The sequence below is a fragment of the Penaeus japonicus genome, unplaced genomic scaffold (genome assembly GCF_977035675.1).
Source record: "Penaeus japonicus unplaced genomic scaffold, GWHDUDI00000001_assembly GWHDUDI00000027, whole genome shotgun sequence".
Taxonomy (NCBI): domain Eukaryota; kingdom Metazoa; phylum Arthropoda; class Malacostraca; order Decapoda; family Penaeidae; genus Penaeus; species Penaeus japonicus.
In genome coordinates this window covers 10,354,007-10,371,506 of record NW_028234429.1, presented here as the reverse complement: position 1 = coordinate 10,371,506, position 17,500 = coordinate 10,354,007, and the positions used below count along the sequence as shown (strand labels likewise).

Sequence of the window (17,500 nt, the reverse complement as noted above, 5' to 3'; positions counted from 1 at the left end):
GAAGATTATTTTTTCCCTTGATTATTTTTTCTGTTGTTCTTTTCCCTTTCCCTGAGGGTTAGAATATGGAAAACAAAGGAGGCAGTATTGACATAGAAATGTCAAGGGAACATTTACCACAAAGGGTGGTGATTCAGTATTTTATAACCTATTTTATAATCTTGCTTCCTTTCACAGAATGCCGGTTCAGTATATTGTCGGTGAATGGGATTTTTACAATATAACGTTGAAGATGAGACCTCCAGTGTTCATCCCCAGACCAGAGACTGAGTGTCTTGTTGAGAAAGCACTAGAGCTCCTACGTGGGATATCAACTCCTAAAGTCTTGGAAATTGGCTGTGGTTCAGGTGCAATAAGCCTTTCTCTCCTTAAGTCTATCAAAGATGTAAGTAGGAATATCTCAAAGGTAATGCACTTGTAATTACAGTTTCCCTTACCATTCAGCAATAGATTTCATTAGTGTAAATTAAACTCTACAGATTTTTATTTAAACTGGCTTGATTGATAATAAAGGATTGCTTGTTAAACTGTATAAATGTATGACTGGATAATTAGGAAAATAGAAAAGTGTCTTTTATGAAAAAAAAAATTGGAGGTATCTAGTTTTCTGTCTATACTATATAGCCTTCAGCAAGACAAAAGGCAGTGATTTAAGAAGAACATTTTCTCAAGTAGAATATGGTAACTAACAATGCTTATTGGTTGAAGAATGCTGTATTTTTGCTGTTGTCATTCTGACTGTAAAATTTGATGTGCCCTTTATAGACAAAACATTGAATATATTGAGTAGTGATTAAAGGACATCATACATTCCCAGTGGACGATACGATTAGGTATTTCAACAAAAGACATTCATGAGAGAAAAATATAAATTTTATTAATCTTGAGAACAATATCATTTTGTATTTTCAAAAAAAAAAATTATTCCAATATTATCTAACATTTACTTAACCCATTCACGTGACTTTGATAGGCCGGTATTGTGGTTTTGACGTATTGTTTTTTGGCCAGGACGCCCCTGGGCGCTATGAGGGCGAGCGCGCGAGCGAGCGCGAGCGAACGGGAACGAGCCTTTGCGCTTGGAGAATCTCGAGATCTCGAGGCGTGGTTATTGGTTCGACCCCCCCCCCCCGCGACGCGCAAAAGCCGAACTGCCTGCCGGGCGTGAATGGGTTAATAACCGTTATTTATATACTGGGATGCTTTTTCACTAAATATTAAGGATTTTACTGAATGTTTCAGCTTCAGTGTGTGGCTGTGGACCAGAGTAAGCATGCAGTTTCACTCACAAAGGAGAATGCTCAACATCTGAAATTAGACGACAGATTAGTAGTTGTGGAAGGAAAAGTAACACACAAAAAATTCCCAACTCTGCCTTATGAAGACTTTGATTTGGTGGTGTCTAACCCTCCGTATGTCCTTCGGAAAGATCTGATGGAGGTTCAGCCAGAAATTATGATGTAAGTTTGTAAGCTCACCTCAAATAATAATAATAATAAAAAAATAACAGACATTTAACTGTTCAAAGAACTTAAATGTGGCAAAAGGTTTTGAGATTAGGACTGAAATAAGCATTGGCCGTGTATATTTCATCAGTGTTATGAAATATAAAAGTTGTGCAAATATTACATAGTATTTTTTCATGGATATTATTTTTTTCAGATTTGAAGACATGAGAGCTTTAGATGGAGGAAAAGATGGGCTGGACACAATCAAACCAATCTTGCTTCACTGTCAGCATTTCCTTCCTCAAGCTTGTTCCATACTAATGGAGGTAAGCACTCTGATTTTATGTGCATTTCTTGTTTTACTCTTCTTTTTAGTAGAAGGATGTATATTTGGTTTGTTTTCATTGAAAGTAGTGTCAAAATCATCATCATTATTATTATGTTTATGATTATTTTTATTATTATGTTTATGATTATTATTATTATAGTTATTATCATTATTATCATTATCATTATCATTATCATTATCATTATCATTATTATCATTATCATTATCATTATCATTATCATTATCATCATTATCATCATCATCATCATCATCATCATCATCATCATCATCATCATCATCATCATCATCATCATTCATTTTTAAGTAGCAGTGATGGATAGTGATTGTTATTTATATTTGTTTCTACTAAGAAATTTTATGTACCAGAAGTACAAAGTTAATGTCAAAAACTAATCTGTAGTTTCCTTATAAGTTCATTAACCTTTATTGTTCTGAATGGAATTGAAATATTCCACTACTTTTGTACAAACACAAATGTTCATGGACATGAACGTATATATTCATGCTCAAGCACTTTGCCTGGTGCCTGCTCAAAATTTGCATGATTAATCCATGTCCATGAACATTTATGTCTGTACAAAAATTTCTTAGTAGAAACAAATATAAATAACAATCATGGTGGCTTTGGTTTACCTGGACATTAAGCTGGTTTTTTTCTAAATAAGGAGGCCTAACACTGAGGGCCATTCATCCACTGAGGGGGCGGCCATCCATTACATGCCTGAACACCTGGTGTGCTGGCTGGCCATCCATTAAAAGTTCCTTAGTTATTGGTAAAATCTTAGCATTCAGGAGTATTAGGTCTTGAAATTAAATCACTGTAGGAATATAGATATGACTAACAACTTTTCAATATTTTTCAGGTTGATCCATGTCACCGTTATCTGCTACCCGCATGGTTGAAGACACAACCGAGTATAAAGTTGGAGATCAGTAGTGTGATGCAAGATTTAAATGGGAAGGACAGATTTATTCTATTTACTAAAATGTAATATCAAGCAGTACTATCGAGTGGACTATAGATAATGAAATAAAATTGATTTTTGTTTTTTTTTGGTTTTATACAAAAGTCCCAAAAGTTTTATTTAAAAATTCCTAAATGGAAAGGGCCATACTGTAAAAGCACTAAAATTGCATTGTGCTTTTGAAAGTAACCCTTCTTATTTTTGAAAATTCATATAGCTACCATTTATTGCAATAGATATCTTATTTCCCTTTTTAACCCTCTCTGGACGGGTGGTACAGTACTGTACCGCTCATTCAAAAGCCCAGTGGCCGGGCGGCACAGTATTGTGCCAGCCATTTAATTGATTTAGGCCTAATAATTCGAACGCCCCGGCATTGGGACATTCAAGGCTGGAATGCCCCCGTCGTGAGTGGGTTAAATTTGAATTTAAAAAGAACACCATAGAATTAGAAATATAGGAGTGAAAGGTTTACTTTAACAATAACATACAACAAACTGTGATGCTAAATTTCATCATCTACTAGAAAACTGCCAGTAAATGATGACTAACAATGGAAATTATTTTATAGTATTCAACAACTTGAAGGTGGGATACTTACTGATTTAACATTCAAGTATGGCAGGCCTTCTTGATGAAAATAGTCTTGTGAAATCAGACTTCTGACTGACTTGTAATTTCAGTTTCACTTCCGTCAACATTCTCATTATACAAATTCAGAATCACTGACTGGTATTCAAAACCTCCCATCAAATTTCTTGAAAGTCAATATGGTTACCTTCCATGCTGCTGGTAGCCACTGACTGTCCTACACAGTATTGGCTGTTGCTTACTTGCTTCTATGGGGAGGCAATGCATGCGCAGCAGCCATATTCTCCCCCCCTTTTGTTTCATTTGATAGGCTTATGGAATGAAATGTGGACTGTTGTTCAGTCAGGGGATTAGATTGCAATATTTATCAATAATATTAAATTGCTCCACTTACTCTACCCAAACTAGGGGCTGCATTACACTACAAAACAATTGATCTGAATATATCAAGTGCATAAACCAGTCTGTGTGCATCTCTTATTAGTAACCAAAGAGTATAGGAGAGGAACTCAGTTTATAAATGTTTCCAAATTAAAATATCTAGTCCAATGATTAATATTATATTTGGTTCAGTGGGAGTTGGAAATGTTTCAAATTAGTTCTTATGTTAATTTTTCAGATATCTATATATTATTTGCTGTGGTCACATTCATCTTCCTTAACCCCTTAACGATGGGTGACAAGATACCATGTCTAGTGGTTTTTGGGTCAGACGCTGGGGACAAGATATTTGGTCAAGGCTGGCATGCTGGGTGATTGGGCATACAGTGGTCGGCCGCAGCTAGTGCAGCCGAGAATCACAAGGCGTTAGGCTTATTGTTAGTAAGATCCCGGCATTTTGACCATTTAGAGCCAAAATAACCCTGTCGTTAATGGGTCTGCATTAACCCTTTCTGGACGGGTGGTACACTACGGTACCGCTCATTCAAGGGCCTGTTTGCCGGGTGACACCATATGGTGCCAGTCATTTAATTGATTTAGGCCTAAGCGTTCGAAAGCCCCGGCATTGTAACGTGCAAGGCTGGAATGCCCCTGTTGTGACTGGGTTAACCCTATGATGACGGTGCGTCACACCCTTGTGACACAACTAAATGCCAGATGATGGGGCTACACACCAGTGTGACGTTCCCGATGCAATGGTGTAGGGGGTTACCACTTATCGCTGGGCCTGTCAGGATTGGGTTAAGCCTGCATTTCTCCCATGGTTGAATACAAATGGCAGGATAGCACCCACACACATATACTTTGTCTTTTTGACAGTAATATATGGCTAAACTATTGATTATTAATTTACATTGACATGGAAATCCTTCCTAGTTCTCCTCATAGTAATTTCAAGTAAACTGCCTGGTTACTTTGTCAGTTATATTGTAACTCTGAGATGTGACTAGATCAGTAGTTCTTACTGGAATCTTCTCTGGATCCCAGGTGCAGACTGGAAAGTTTGTGTTTTACGTGGGCGTATTGCCCAAACTATAGGATCTTTAAATTTCTGCATGGAAACAGTTTTAAGAGAAACTTTGAGGAAAGTATTTTTGACTACATATAGTATACTGCTTTGAAAACCAAATTGTAAATTAAAAACATTGGAAAAGTTAAATTGCATTTATTTTAACTGGTGAGAAACTTTTACTTAGCCAATTCCAGAATTACACCATGTCTTTTACGTCCGCTTGTATGTTAAAATTAATGTCCAAGACATTAGAAAGGGTTTGAGAGGGTGTATGTACCATAACAAACTTCTCCATATTGGCAGCTTATGGGTATGGTATAGTTCTCTCTGGTTTGTCTAGAAAGGTCCTAAAATATTTTTAACCTATCCTGGACAGATGATAACTCTTGTCAAGGTATATTTTATGGTAAGGGAGAGTTGTGTGTAGGGATTTCAGAGATATAAATCACAGTTTCTGTCCATGCACATCTTGTTGGTGTCTTTTTTTTTTCTTTCATTCTTATTAATATATCCAAGTGGAACAAGCACACTAGAACCTAGAACTTAAGGCCTGTTCCCTCGATACTTAAAATTCATGAAAGATTTAGTTACTAATAAAGTTACTAATCTATCAAAGACAGGAAGATCCATGGCTCGTGACTCTTGGAAATTGCTCACAGCCATTCAACCAAATAAAGGACTGGGGTAATGACTGATATGCAGATTATTTTAACCCATTCCCGACGGGGGAATTCTAGCCTTGAATGTCCAAATGCCGGGGCGTTCGAATTATTAGGCCTAAATCAATTGAATGGCTGGCACAATACTGTGCCGCCCGGCAACTGGGCTTTTGAATGCGCGGTACACATGCTGTACCACCCGTCCTGTGTGGGTTAAAGGGAAGGCAACAAAAGTACTAAATATAAGAAATTACTAAGCAACTGTTCATGGGTTTACACTCACATACTTCAACAGAGAGTGTGACTTAAGTTTTCACTTGTATTGTATATTAAAATTATTTAACCAACATATATAGGTTAGATGTTACTGATTGGATAGAAGAGTTTTTTCAGTAGGGAAGAAAAAATAGATACTGAGTCACCAAAAAGTTTATTTGCAATATATATAGTTTCCCCCAGACACAAAGGTGAACTTGTACAAAATAATCACAACTAGTATCCCTGCAATAATCTTTCACACTAAGACACTCAGAGCAAAATGATTTTTTCTTATCATCTGATGGATAAAAGATGATGGACATAAATGTACAATAAAGTAAGTCCACCACTAATTTATTAATTTCCATTAAGAAGTACACTATCCCATACATATTTGTGACATTACCATGTAAGTAGTGGCTATAAGTGGACAATAAAATAATTAAAAATCAGTTCTAAATAAAGATGTGAAAAGAAATTTACTTCCCCAATAATATGAAACAAACACTGGATAAGTTAATTCTCACCTATGTGTTAAAACTGCTATGGCAGGATCTGCCATAAAAGGAATATCAGTTACAAAAAAAAAAAAAAAAAGTTATTAGATGGGTCAAATTTGTGCAGAATAACTGGAAAACAAACTGAAAATTTGTTTTGTACTGTAACAATCTGGGCAATATATAAGTTACATAGGTGAAGGGTTAACTACTATTCCCTTTCAAATTAAGGCGTGAACTTGTTTAGTGGCCCAGCTTTTCTTGGGCATGGAGCTGTGGGATGAACATTTCTTCCTCCCTCTGGCCTTGAGCCATGTGCTCTTCAATAGCTTCCACGCTGAAAAAGTGAGAAATTTAGTTAAAAAAACTGGTACATATTTTGAATTAATACTTAAACAATCTCCTTTGTATTTCAATTGTATACATACATCAATATTAATGTTATATAAATGATTGCCCTAATACCGAATGACAAAGTTGAGGGAGAGAGCAGAAGGAAGGATGGAAGGACAAAGATGATGGGAGGTAGGGAGAGAAGGGCAGAAGGGGGGGGGGGGGGGGGAGAGAGGAGAGAGAGAGAGAGAGAGAGAGAGAGAGAGAGAGAGAGAGAGAGAGAGAGAGAGAGAGAGAGAGAGAGAGAGAGAGAGAGAGAGAGAGAGAAAGAGAGGGAGAGAGAGAGAAAGAGAGGGAGAGAGAAAGAAAGAGAGGGAGAGAGAAAGAAAGAGAGAGGGAGAGAGAAAGAAAGAAAGGGGGAGAGAGAAAGAAAGAGGAGAGGAGGGGCAAGAGGAGAGAGAAAGAAAGAGGAGAGAAGGGGCAAGAGGAGAGAGAAAGAAAGAAGGAGGGAGACGGGAAAGAAGAGGGAGGGAGGGAGAAAGAAAGAAAGAGGGAGGGAGGGGAGGGAAGAGAAAGAAAGAGGGAGGGGGAGGGAAAGAGAGAGAGGGAGGAAGGGAGAAGGAAATAGAAAGAGGGAGGGAGGGGAGGGAAAGAGAAAGAAAGAAAGAGGGAGGGAGGGAAAGAGAAAGAAAGAGGGAGGGAGGGAGGGGAGGGAAAGAGAAAGAAAGAAAGAGGGAGGGAGGGAAAGAGAAAGAAAGAGGGAGGGAGGGAAAGAGAATGAAAGAGGGAGGGAGGGAGGGAAAGAGAAAGAAAGAGGGAGGGAGGGAAGGGCAGAAGGGGGGGGGAGAAAGAAAGAGGGAGGGAGAGAAAGAGGGAGGGAAGGAGAGGGAAAGAGAAAGAAAGAGGGAGGGAGGGGGGAGAGAGAGAGAGAGAGGGGGAGAGAGAGAGAGAGGAGAGAGGAGAGGGGAGAGAGAGGAGAGAGGAGAGAGGAGAGAGAGAGGGGAGAGAGGAGAGAGGAGAGAGGAGAGAGGAGAGGAGAGAGAGAGAGGGAGGGAGAGAGAGAGAGAGAGAGAAGGAGAGAGAGAGAGAGAGAGAGAGAGAGAGAGAGAGAGAGAGAGAGAGAGAGAGAGAGAGGGAGGGAGGGAGGGGGGACAGAGAGAGAGAGGGAGAGAAAGAAAGAGAGAGGGAGAGAGAAAGAAAGAAAGAGAGAGGGAGAGAGAAAGAAAGAGAGAGGGAGAGAGAAAGAAAGAAAGGGGGAGAGAGAAAGAAAGAAAGGGAGAGAGAAAGAAAGAAAGAGGGAGAGAGAAAGAAAGAGGGAGGGAGGGAGAGGGAAAGAGAAAGAAAGAGGGAGGGAGGGGAGGGAAAGAGAAAGAAAGATGGAGGGAGAGGGAAAGTGAAAGAGGGAGGAAGGGAGAAGGAAATAGAAAGAGGGAGGGAGGGGAGGGAAAGAGAAAGAAAGAAAGAGGGAGGGAGGGAGAGAAAGAGAAAGAAAGAGGGAGGGAGGGAGAGGGAAATAGAAAGAGGGAGGGAGGGGAGGGAAAGAGAAAGAAAGAAAGAGGGAGGAGGGAGGGAGGGAGGGAAAGAGAAAGAAAGAGGGAGGGAGGGAAGGGCAGAAGGGGGGGGGAGAGAAAGAAAGAGGGAGGGAGGGAGGGAAAGAGAAAGAAAGAGGGAGGGAAGGAGAGGGAAAGAGAAAGAAAGAGGGAGGGAGGGAAGGGCAGAAGGGGGGGGGGGAGAGAAAGAAAGAGGGAGGGAGGGAAGGGCAGAAGGGGGGGGGGAGAGAAAGAAAGAGGGAGGGAGGGAAGGGCAGAAGGGGGGGGGGAGAGAAAGAAAGAGGGAGGGAGGGAAAGAGAAAGAAAGAGGGAGGGAAGGAGAGGGAAAGAGAAAGAAAGAGGGAGGGAGGGGGGAGAGAGAGAGAGAGAGAGAGAGAGAGAGAGAGTGAGTGAGTGAGTGAGTGAGTGAGAGAGAGAGAGAGAGAGAGAGAGAGAGAGAGAGAGAGAGAGAGAGAGAGGGAGGGAGGGAGGGAGGGAGGGAGGGAGGGAGAGAGAGGGAGGGAGGGGGGAGGGGGGGGAGAGAGGGAGAGAGAGAGAGAGAGAGAGAGAGAGAGAGAGAGAGAGAGAGAGAGAGAGAGAGAGAGAGAGAGAGAGAGAGAGAGAGAGAGAGAGAGAGAGAGGGAGAGAGAGAAGGAGGGGGATAGAAAAGGAGGGGGAGAGAGAAAGAGGGAGGGAGGGGGAATTGGGGGAAGGGGGGAGGGAGGGAGGGAGGGAGAGTGATAGAGGGAGAGGGAGAGAAAGAAAGAGAGGGTGAGAGGTTGAGATTTTTGAAGTTATAATTTCTGGTAATATCAGGTATCTGGCATATTGTGCAAATTAATAATAATAATAATAATAATAATAATAATAATAATAATAATAATAATAATGAACTGCGGAGTGTGGTTAATATCATGAAAACTTACGTCCTAGGAATGCTTCCTCCAGTCAGGTCTTCCATGCCATTGGCTGTGACAACAATGTCATCTTCAATTCTTACTCCACCAAAACCACGCATGCGAGCAATGGCCTCAGGAACCAAGAACTGAGCTTGCTCCGGGTTGGCAAGAGCTTGGTCCAGGAGCTATGGAGAAAGGAAATTACTACATTAATAACCACTCACTATTTCACCATATGTAATGTACAGCATACCCTTGTAATACATTGGCATTTTTTATGCAGTTTTTTATTATTGGCTTTTCTGTTACATATCTTAGTGAAGTGCATTACTGCTCCCACATTCAATTAAACTGCTCTTATTTAATAATTACAGGTATACCACACCCCAACTTCAAAGCAATCTTTACATGAACAAAATTCTGATACCCAGATGCCCCTCTAAGCCTTTGTTTGATATCAATTAAACCTTAATATATTATTTCAATATTGTGTAGCAGGTATTTCTTCATGACCCGAGATTTCCTGCTTCCTGTATCCCCTTCTACCTCTGGCTGTAGCTATTTACTAGCTATATGCCCTAGGACAGTGACAGATATCCTGTATCACCATACTAATGGTGAATAGCCATGCTCACTAGGGGAAAGTGCCTTGTTACTAGTGCTAGCACTGATCACAACCAGGACATCTAGCTGTTTACAGCCACAGATTGTTATTTATAGAAATCATGAAGCCCAGTTATCAGAAGCATTGGGATAGGCAGTGCAACTTGGGTTAATTGCACTGCCACAGTCAAAACTACATCATAAAACACTGTGCCTATTTGAAGGCTGCAAAGTTAGGAGCAGGACAATGACTTGTGTTGCTAATGCATGTACATATGAACATACATAAAATCTACTAACCCAAAGCGGCCAGGTATCATGACATACATTTTTTTGGCTGATGACGGGCATCATGACATAAGTGATGATAGCTGTTATGGTATATTTGACATTAGGAGAGAGTGGATCACTGTTTCTTTATCACATGATCAGTATTGACAATTGCTGATGACAATTGTAATAATAATTATAATTGCTATAATATTCACCAAAATAGGATTAGTTTACAATCCCAAACATAGATGGCTTTACCCTTCGAGGAAAGTCTTGAAGGGCACCCATCCACAGACTCAGCAAGCATCAGCTTCAAAGAGTGACATATATAACAAGATGTCAACCTCCTGCTTTAAAGTACTGGCAGTGCAGGATGTACAGGCAGAATGAGAAGAGGAAGGTGACCCAGACCATGTTCAGCATCTACAGTATGCCACTGTGCCAGCATGGCTGCTTTGTGCTATGGAGCTTGCAGTCATAAGCATGTTTCCTCCCTCTTCCCCACCTCTTCATGACCTCTTCATTGGCAATGGTTATTTTTCATATTTGTTTATGAAAGTACCCCCCCCCCCCCACACACACACACGTGCACAAAATGTTAAAATATCTGCTGCAGATATTGCTAGTACTATTAACCCATCGTGGACGGGCGTCATGACATACATGACGTAGGAGCTTTGGCCTGACGACGAGCGTCAAGATGTACATAACGCTCAGGGATTTTGGATCACTGTGCTATTTTATTGTGCTATGAAAAAGGAGTGAGTGATGATGGCAACTGCAGTCATAATTACTGTAATTACCCTAATATTAAGCTAACTAAATGTACAAAACCTAGATTACACCACTTTTTCCTTGCACCAGCAAGAGAGTGAGCCTTGAATGGCACCCATCCACGGTCTCTAGCAAGCACTATCTTTATAGAGCGATGGCAGACACTAATTTGACGACCTCTTGCTCTAAAGTACTGCAGATGAAGGTTGTGCAGGCTGAACGAGGAGAAAAAGGTGATTTGATCCATAACCAGTGTCTAAAATGTGCTCCTGTGCCAATATAGATGCCTTTCACTGTAGCACCCACAGTCACAAGCACAGGTTTCATACCTCTTCCCTACCTCTTCATGTTATCTTCATTGCACGTGGTTATATGTTTCGTATTCATTCAAGACGGCACAAAAATATGAAAATAAAGTATAAAGAAAATAATGAGCTAATATGGATCATATACTACAATTTTGGTCAACTGCAGCACTGATAGAGCCTGTCATATGGCACATATAAGTCTCTAAACTCCATAAAACGCACAAAAAATAAAACACAAAAACCACTCTAGTTTTACAATGAGTGACTGAAAGAGTGGGAAGATTCAAATTATGTTGCTTCAAGCTGCCTCGCTCTAAAATAAAACCTATCCTGGAGACTGGGCAAGGGAATCTATACCTGTCCGCAATGGGTTAATTGTATATAGTACAAATTTCATATATATATATATATATAATATTTATATATATATATATATATATGTATATATATATATATATATATGTATATATTATATATATATATATTATATATATATAATATATATATTATATATATATATTATACATATATACACATGGTCATATCTGTAAGTATAACAGCAATCTATGGTATTTCAGCATATAAATCCATAGAGAAAAATATTTTTCTCAGTATTCATATTAGTATATATAGTTATTTAAGTAGACATAAACACCAATAACATTGCTCTTTACAATTTAGCTTACATGATCAATGAAGTAGCATCCAGGTTCAATGGTCAGAACCATGTTCTCCTCCAGAACCCTGGCTGTTCGCAAGGAGCGGAAGCCGGCTTCTTCAGGACGACTTGGGTTGCCCTCAAGGTAGCCACCAACATCATGTACATCAAGACCCAACAGGTGACCTAGACCATGTGGCTGGAAAACTGAACCTAAGTTGACCTGTAAGACAAAGATTAATCATTAATCTATACAATAGTTTGGCAAACACAAATGTTACAAATTCATCATAATGAGAAATCATGAATTAACATCTTAGATCAATATTTAAATACTAAACATAAAAAATGGGCTAACCTTCATCATTTCATCAATATCTCCCTGCACAATATTTGCTTCCTTCAGCTTCTCAAGCATTGCTTTATATGCCACACGATGCATCTCTACCCAAGACACTCCTGGACGGATGGCAGCCATAACCGCACGGGAGGCATTAAGAACAGCATTGTAAATTGCCTTCTGGTCTTCTGTGAATTTTCCATTTGCAGGGAAAGAGCATGTGATATCACTTGTGTAGCAGTAGTATTCAGCACCCATGTCAAACAGGCAGATGTCTCCATCACCAACCTAAAAGAAACTCTCTTTAGATATTTTTATCAAGCCAATATATAAACATTTAATTTTTTCAGTATAAAAGATGGATTAGATAATAATTCCTTCTTATTTTTTTCCTTAAAAAAATAAAAATTAGCTTCATTACTTTCCAAACAACCTCTGGCAAAAAAATTCTGCTATATGTAAATGCTGCGGAACACTACAAACCTTTTTATACATCTAATGAAATATTACTAACTAATATCAATTTTTTTGTAACAGCCATGACTAATATGATATATGACACATAGGTTCACTAAACAGCTGCTGCGTGAGAGAGATGGGAATATGGAAAAGACAAAAAGAAGGGGAGCCAAAAAATGGGAGAAGAGAGTGAGGATGTCAGCTACTTACAGTTTTAGCATTTGGAGCACCAGCATGACCATAGTGAAGCACAGCAGCATTGCATCCAGAACCGCAGATATTAGTGTAGGCCTGGTGGCGACAACCACCATGGTAGTACGAGTGATGCTGGAAGATAGCTTCCAGTTGGTATTCTTTCATTCCAGGACGGATCTTGCGCATCACAGCTCTATGAGCGGCAGCAGACACTCTGGATGCAAACCTCAGCACCTCAAGTTCAGCCTTAGTTTTGGTGACACGACTGAAAATTATTCAAGATACTATTAATATCCCTGTATAACATAACTTGTAGGAAAAATTCTCACATATAAAAGGTTACATTAGTAAATGATTGAAATAATTCATGGGCCAATGATAGATATTTGCCATCTATCTGAACTGGTAATGAGTATGGGTACACCATAAAACTCATAAACTGATTATTTAAACTTTCTCTTTTTTCAGGACTGTCAACTATCATAAATGAAATGGAAGTGTTATTGAAATTTCTTAGTAAAGAAGGCTGTATATTTGAGATAAGTACAACATATAATATAATTTTTCTTTATTTCCTGAAAGGTACCATTATACTTTCTATCATAAATAAGTCATATGTACACATTTCTGTGTCTGTGTAATCAAATTGTATAGCTGTTGCATGTAAATCAAGGTTGGCACTATATCGTAAAATAATATATTTTTTATTTTAAAAACTTTCTAAATAAATTTTGGATTGTTGCTTCTGGACATTTTGCTGGGGTGTTTCAAAATCCGCAAGCCTAATGCCATGGGCTATTTGTGGGCTGCTGCAGTGGGCAGTGGCCACGTGCCCAATCACCTGACAAGACAGCCAGACAAAGTCATGACGTATTTGTGGGCTGCTGCAGTGGGCAGTGGCCACGTGCCCAATCACCTGACAAGACAGCCAGACAAAGTCATGACGTGGCATGACGGTGGGAAGACCAGTTGCTAGGGAGTTAAATCAGTTAATCTTACCTAGTTAGTATTAGGGTTATCTTTCTTTCTTCTTTAATAATTCATATTCAAGTCTCTATTCATCATTAGTATTGGTTTGTGAGATTTACAACATCATAGTAATACCATCAATAAAGGAATGTTCTTCACAAAAAAGATACTTGAACCGTCTAAACTCTTCCTTCATACAATTACTTTTAGGTGCAGACTGACTCATATCTAAGGTTTATTTTTATTAGTTCAAATTTACTAGGAATATATTAATTACAATTTACTGTTATAGTGATCCAAAGCAGAACAACGAAAAAATGAAGGGGAAATAACAGAAACTTACTTTTATTGTTGGTGATCAAGAAGTGTAAAGCAATCACTATTCTTTCTTTACATATATCACAGTAATTGACTAGATTATTTGTTCACTTAACATTATATAGTTCCTTATAAAACAAAAAGATTGTTTTCCAATTTCGTTACTATCCATTGGTTTTGTATTCCTGACTATTCACTGGTTAAGAACTACAATACACTAGAAACACACAGCATTGTCTTCTGTCTTCATAAGGGTATGCTATACTGAAGTTGCTTCTTTCATTTTGTCCTCAATGTAGTTTTTCAACGATTCTGGGTACATACGAAGTCTATTCATCCTCTCATAGTTAAGGCTAACTACTTTGAAGCCACACATTGCCAAATGACGTTTACGCATGGCTTGTGGCCCTACAAGGAGGTCTTCATTTAAAATGTAGTGCTCTGGAAGATGAATTAGTAAAGCATACTTGTTACTGCTCCACTTGAAAGACTGAAGAGACAATTTTCCTGCCATATCTATCACACAATCAACCACATACATCTCTGTGCCTGGGAAATTTGGTAAAATAGCTGAAGGTGTAATGCGCTCACTGGTTCCCACAATCTCAATGAGAGGTGCTTGAATCATGTTCACACACCGCATGATTCTAGCATCACGCCAAAAACTTTTGGCCGAGTGATCTCTTGGCAGCATTGGCCCACTGTAGTTTGAAGCTTCCAGACAAAGGGCCCTGTCGAGAACCTTTAATTTTGTCCTTGTTAATCTCATTTCTGCTGGGTCCAATGTATGAATTCTGTCAAAAAAGTAGGGATTGAACACTTTTTTCACAAAATTTATTGGATAGCGTTTAAGATAAACGCATGACAGCAGTAAATCTATCATAATATTTGGAGGAAATTGAACAAATTTCTCCTCCAAAAGCATTTCAAAGGCTAAAAAGAAAGCCGAAGCATTTGGCGGCTCATAATTCAACAGGCCATAAGGTCGACAGAGGCTATTCACCTGAGGCACTGAGAGTTTTGATGCATTTTGCATAAAATATTCAACTCCAATGTCTAAAACCTCTGGAGTCCTAATTCGCATCTTTACACAATAATCCATGATTACAGCAATCAGACTGGGGTCATTTATGTTGGACTTCTTTACCTTCATGAATCTGGTAAGGGATTTTTGAATGTTGGCATCTGTAAAATTTAGGCTCATAAGGGAGTATACAATCCATCGAATATTACTTTCTGTAAGAACATGGATGTTCAGATTTGTCCACCTTGATATCATTGGCAGCATGCGACTACCTGTTAGTTTGAGCTGTATTAGTATGTGGAGAATTCTAATAATGTCTTCAGACTTTAGTTTGTACCACAAACCTCCCATCCTCCTCTCAACTACATTATATAAATGTTTGCGGCTCTGCTTTACTAGTGGAAGGATGCTCATGATATTGCAAGCTTCCTTCACGTGAATATCCTCCACCTTGTCTGTTATTCCAACCCAAACCTTTTCAATGTACTGGGATCCAATTGTACCAAGGTTATGAAATGCTTTTGCACTTTCGCAAACCTGCTCCACATTCATTCTTCCTTCAGTAATCCTAATAATGCATTCATTGCACAGTTTCGCCAAATATTTCTGCTTATTGCCTTGATAAGAATCACGACCCATCACTCGTAGAGCATCTATTATGTTCTGTGCATCATAACTACCACATATGATTTCTATTAAGTGTTTCATGACTGCACCTCTTGTAAAAGTGAATGGCGATTCTTCTGGGTACAAACTAAGTCCTCTATTCCGATATTCAAAATTATTTTCCAATTCAAATATTCTCTTGATTACAGCTAATGCAACATTTGGAGACACTTCCTCTTCTGGACAAACTTCAAGTAATTTGAAAATGTCTGCCACTTTCAAACACCTCATGAATCCCAAAATCATCTCCTGCTCTTCTTCAAAATTTATATTCTTGAACAGATTCTTTGAAACCTGAGGTATCTCTAAACCCAACCCTTCCAGCTTTCTACCAGCCTGAGTCTTGCCGTTGCTAAACACGCTAAATTCACCATTGATAATCTGAACGATACATGGCAATTCTTGGATGTTGAGTCCATCTTGAACCATGATGGTTGTATTTGTTATCGTTTTGTCTTCGTCTGAAAGGTGACTTGGGGACTGACTGAACTGCCTCCCTCGAAGGGGACTGGGGTGGCTCTTGAGTCTCAGTAATCTTGTGATGCCGGCGGCGGAAGGGAGTCGCCTGCTGGCTGATGTAACTGACGTCATCTCGAGGGCTTCCTTTCATAAACAAATCTTCAGAATATATTATAATCAGGTTCTAAAACCCTGTTCATACTTGAAAGTTGCTGGGAAGGTAAGCGGTCACGTAATCAGTTACCAAACCATGAAGTTTCCTTGATTTCTTTCTAACACACCAACATTTCTTCTAGGCAACACCTATTTACTATCACAAAACACCTTCATTTCAGCACAGTAACATATCTTCAGCAATCATCTTTGTGCTGTGTCGCAGGACAATAATATATTGATGATTCCTCAATGCCGCGCGATCAGCTGTTTTGTGTTGACATTACCTAACTGACTTTGGCAACTCTACCGCCAGATGGCTCTGTGCGCTTATCAGTCAAAGAAAATGGACGCGTTGGGGTGACTAAATTCAATAACACTTTTAATGACGGCATTAATGATAATTATGATGATATTAACAATAACATCAGTAAAAAAAGCGGAAAAGATACAATAATGTTGGACAAAAACATCCCCTTAAAAGTTAGCTGACATCATACATAACATAAGAGATCAATCTTACCATTCAGCGATTTCATCGTGGAGAATGGAATTGTCAACTTGGAATCTGAAAACAAATTTAAGTATATTAAATATATTCATAATTCATCTGTCATCTATTTTGAGAAGAAATGAAGTAATGGCCACTGTCAATTTGTTCATGGTCACAACATATTCTATGAATGTATTTATAAACAAAGAAAATGCGTCACTATGACTTTACGGGGATGACTGCAGTAACCATCTTGTTGCTGCGATAATTCTATAGATCTATTTCAGTCTCAAGGTCTACTTTCCATGACGGTACCCTCATTTTTTAAAACTAAACTCAATCCATCTACGAAACAACTGACAAACACTCATTGTCAAATAATTATTCTGTAACATGTAATAAAACGAGAGAAAACAAAAATATATATACAACTGAGAAGGTAATGCTTCACAAGATTGAATCATGTTTAAAATCATTATTAAAAAGTCAATAAATCCAAATTCCCGCCCAACGTAGTTTAGAACAGTTTATCCTCTTCCACACACTTTAGTGGAGTCAGGCAGCGTCCATTCACGATACTTACTGACTGATGCCCTCGAAAGCGGCTTCACGAGTGGTCTTTCCGCTGTCCGTGTTGGTTCCGCGCTGAAGGAAATATGGGTGTTAGATAAAGGAAAAATATTGAAGAAATCATGGAAATTCCCATCCATGTAGAATAGACTAAAACTTATCAAACGTAATAGATAATCAAATCTCTCTCTACATTATCGCATATACATGGGATGAATAAGAAGGCAAAGTCATCACAAGATTTAAGAACCTTGCAA

The 17,500-nt window shown here is 38.9% G+C and overlaps 3 protein-coding genes across 4 annotated transcripts in view; 1 reads left to right on the top strand and 2 right to left on the bottom strand.

Moving 5' to 3' along the window:
* HemK1 (HemK methyltransferase 1) overlaps positions 1–2,866 on the top strand; it is a 10,005-nt gene extending 7,139 nt beyond the window's left edge. The window contains exons 4-7 of the mRNA XM_043019027.2: positions 178–385; positions 1,243–1,460; positions 1,663–1,774; positions 2,661–2,866. Of these exons, the coding sequence (XP_042874961.2) occupies positions 178–385; positions 1,243–1,460; positions 1,663–1,774; positions 2,661–2,789 (667 nt within the window). The 3' untranslated portion in view covers positions 2,790–2,866. The remainder of the gene's footprint in view (positions 1–177; positions 386–1,242; positions 1,461–1,662; positions 1,775–2,660) is intronic.
* Positions 2,867–5,879: 3,013 nt separating this feature from the next.
* Dip-C (dipeptidase C) overlaps positions 5,880–17,500 on the bottom strand; it is a 162,870-nt gene continuing 151,249 nt past the window's right edge. The window contains exons 5-11 of the mRNA XM_043019019.2: positions 17,257–17,318; positions 16,704–16,748; positions 12,607–12,856; positions 11,956–12,225; positions 11,626–11,820; positions 9,009–9,166; positions 5,880–6,557 (exon numbers count right to left, since the gene is read on the bottom strand). Coding sequence (XP_042874953.2) covers positions 6,464–6,557; positions 9,009–9,166; positions 11,626–11,820; positions 11,956–12,225; positions 12,607–12,856; positions 16,704–16,748; positions 17,257–17,318 — 1,074 coding nt within the window. The 3' untranslated portion in view covers positions 5,880–6,463. The remainder of the gene's footprint in view (positions 6,558–9,008; positions 9,167–11,625; positions 11,821–11,955; positions 12,226–12,606; positions 12,857–16,703; positions 16,749–17,256; positions 17,319–17,500) is intronic.
* Positions 12,717–16,482, bottom strand: LOC147468596 (FAST kinase domain-containing protein 3, mitochondrial-like). Of its 2 annotated transcripts, none has more exons than XM_086552550.1 (2): positions 13,904–16,482; positions 12,717–12,856 (listed from the first exon to the last, which is right to left on the bottom strand). In XM_086552550.1, exon 1 carries the CDS (start codon positions 16,157–16,159, stop codon positions 14,138–14,140), a length of 2,022 nt encoding a protein of 673 aa, XP_086408676.1. In that variant the 5' UTR covers positions 16,160–16,482; the 3' UTR covers positions 12,717–12,856; positions 13,904–14,137. The 2 variants fall into 2 exon arrangements, with proteins under 2 accessions (XP_086408676.1, XP_086408677.1); XM_086552551.1 differs by having other exon boundaries at positions 12,856–13,432; positions 13,508–16,482.

What these genes read in the sequence shown, in the direction of transcription:
- LOC147468596 (XM_086552550.1), bottom strand. Translation starts at nt 16,159, where the DNA reads ATGACGTCAGTTACATCAGCCAGCAGGCGACTCCCTTCCGCCGCCGGC.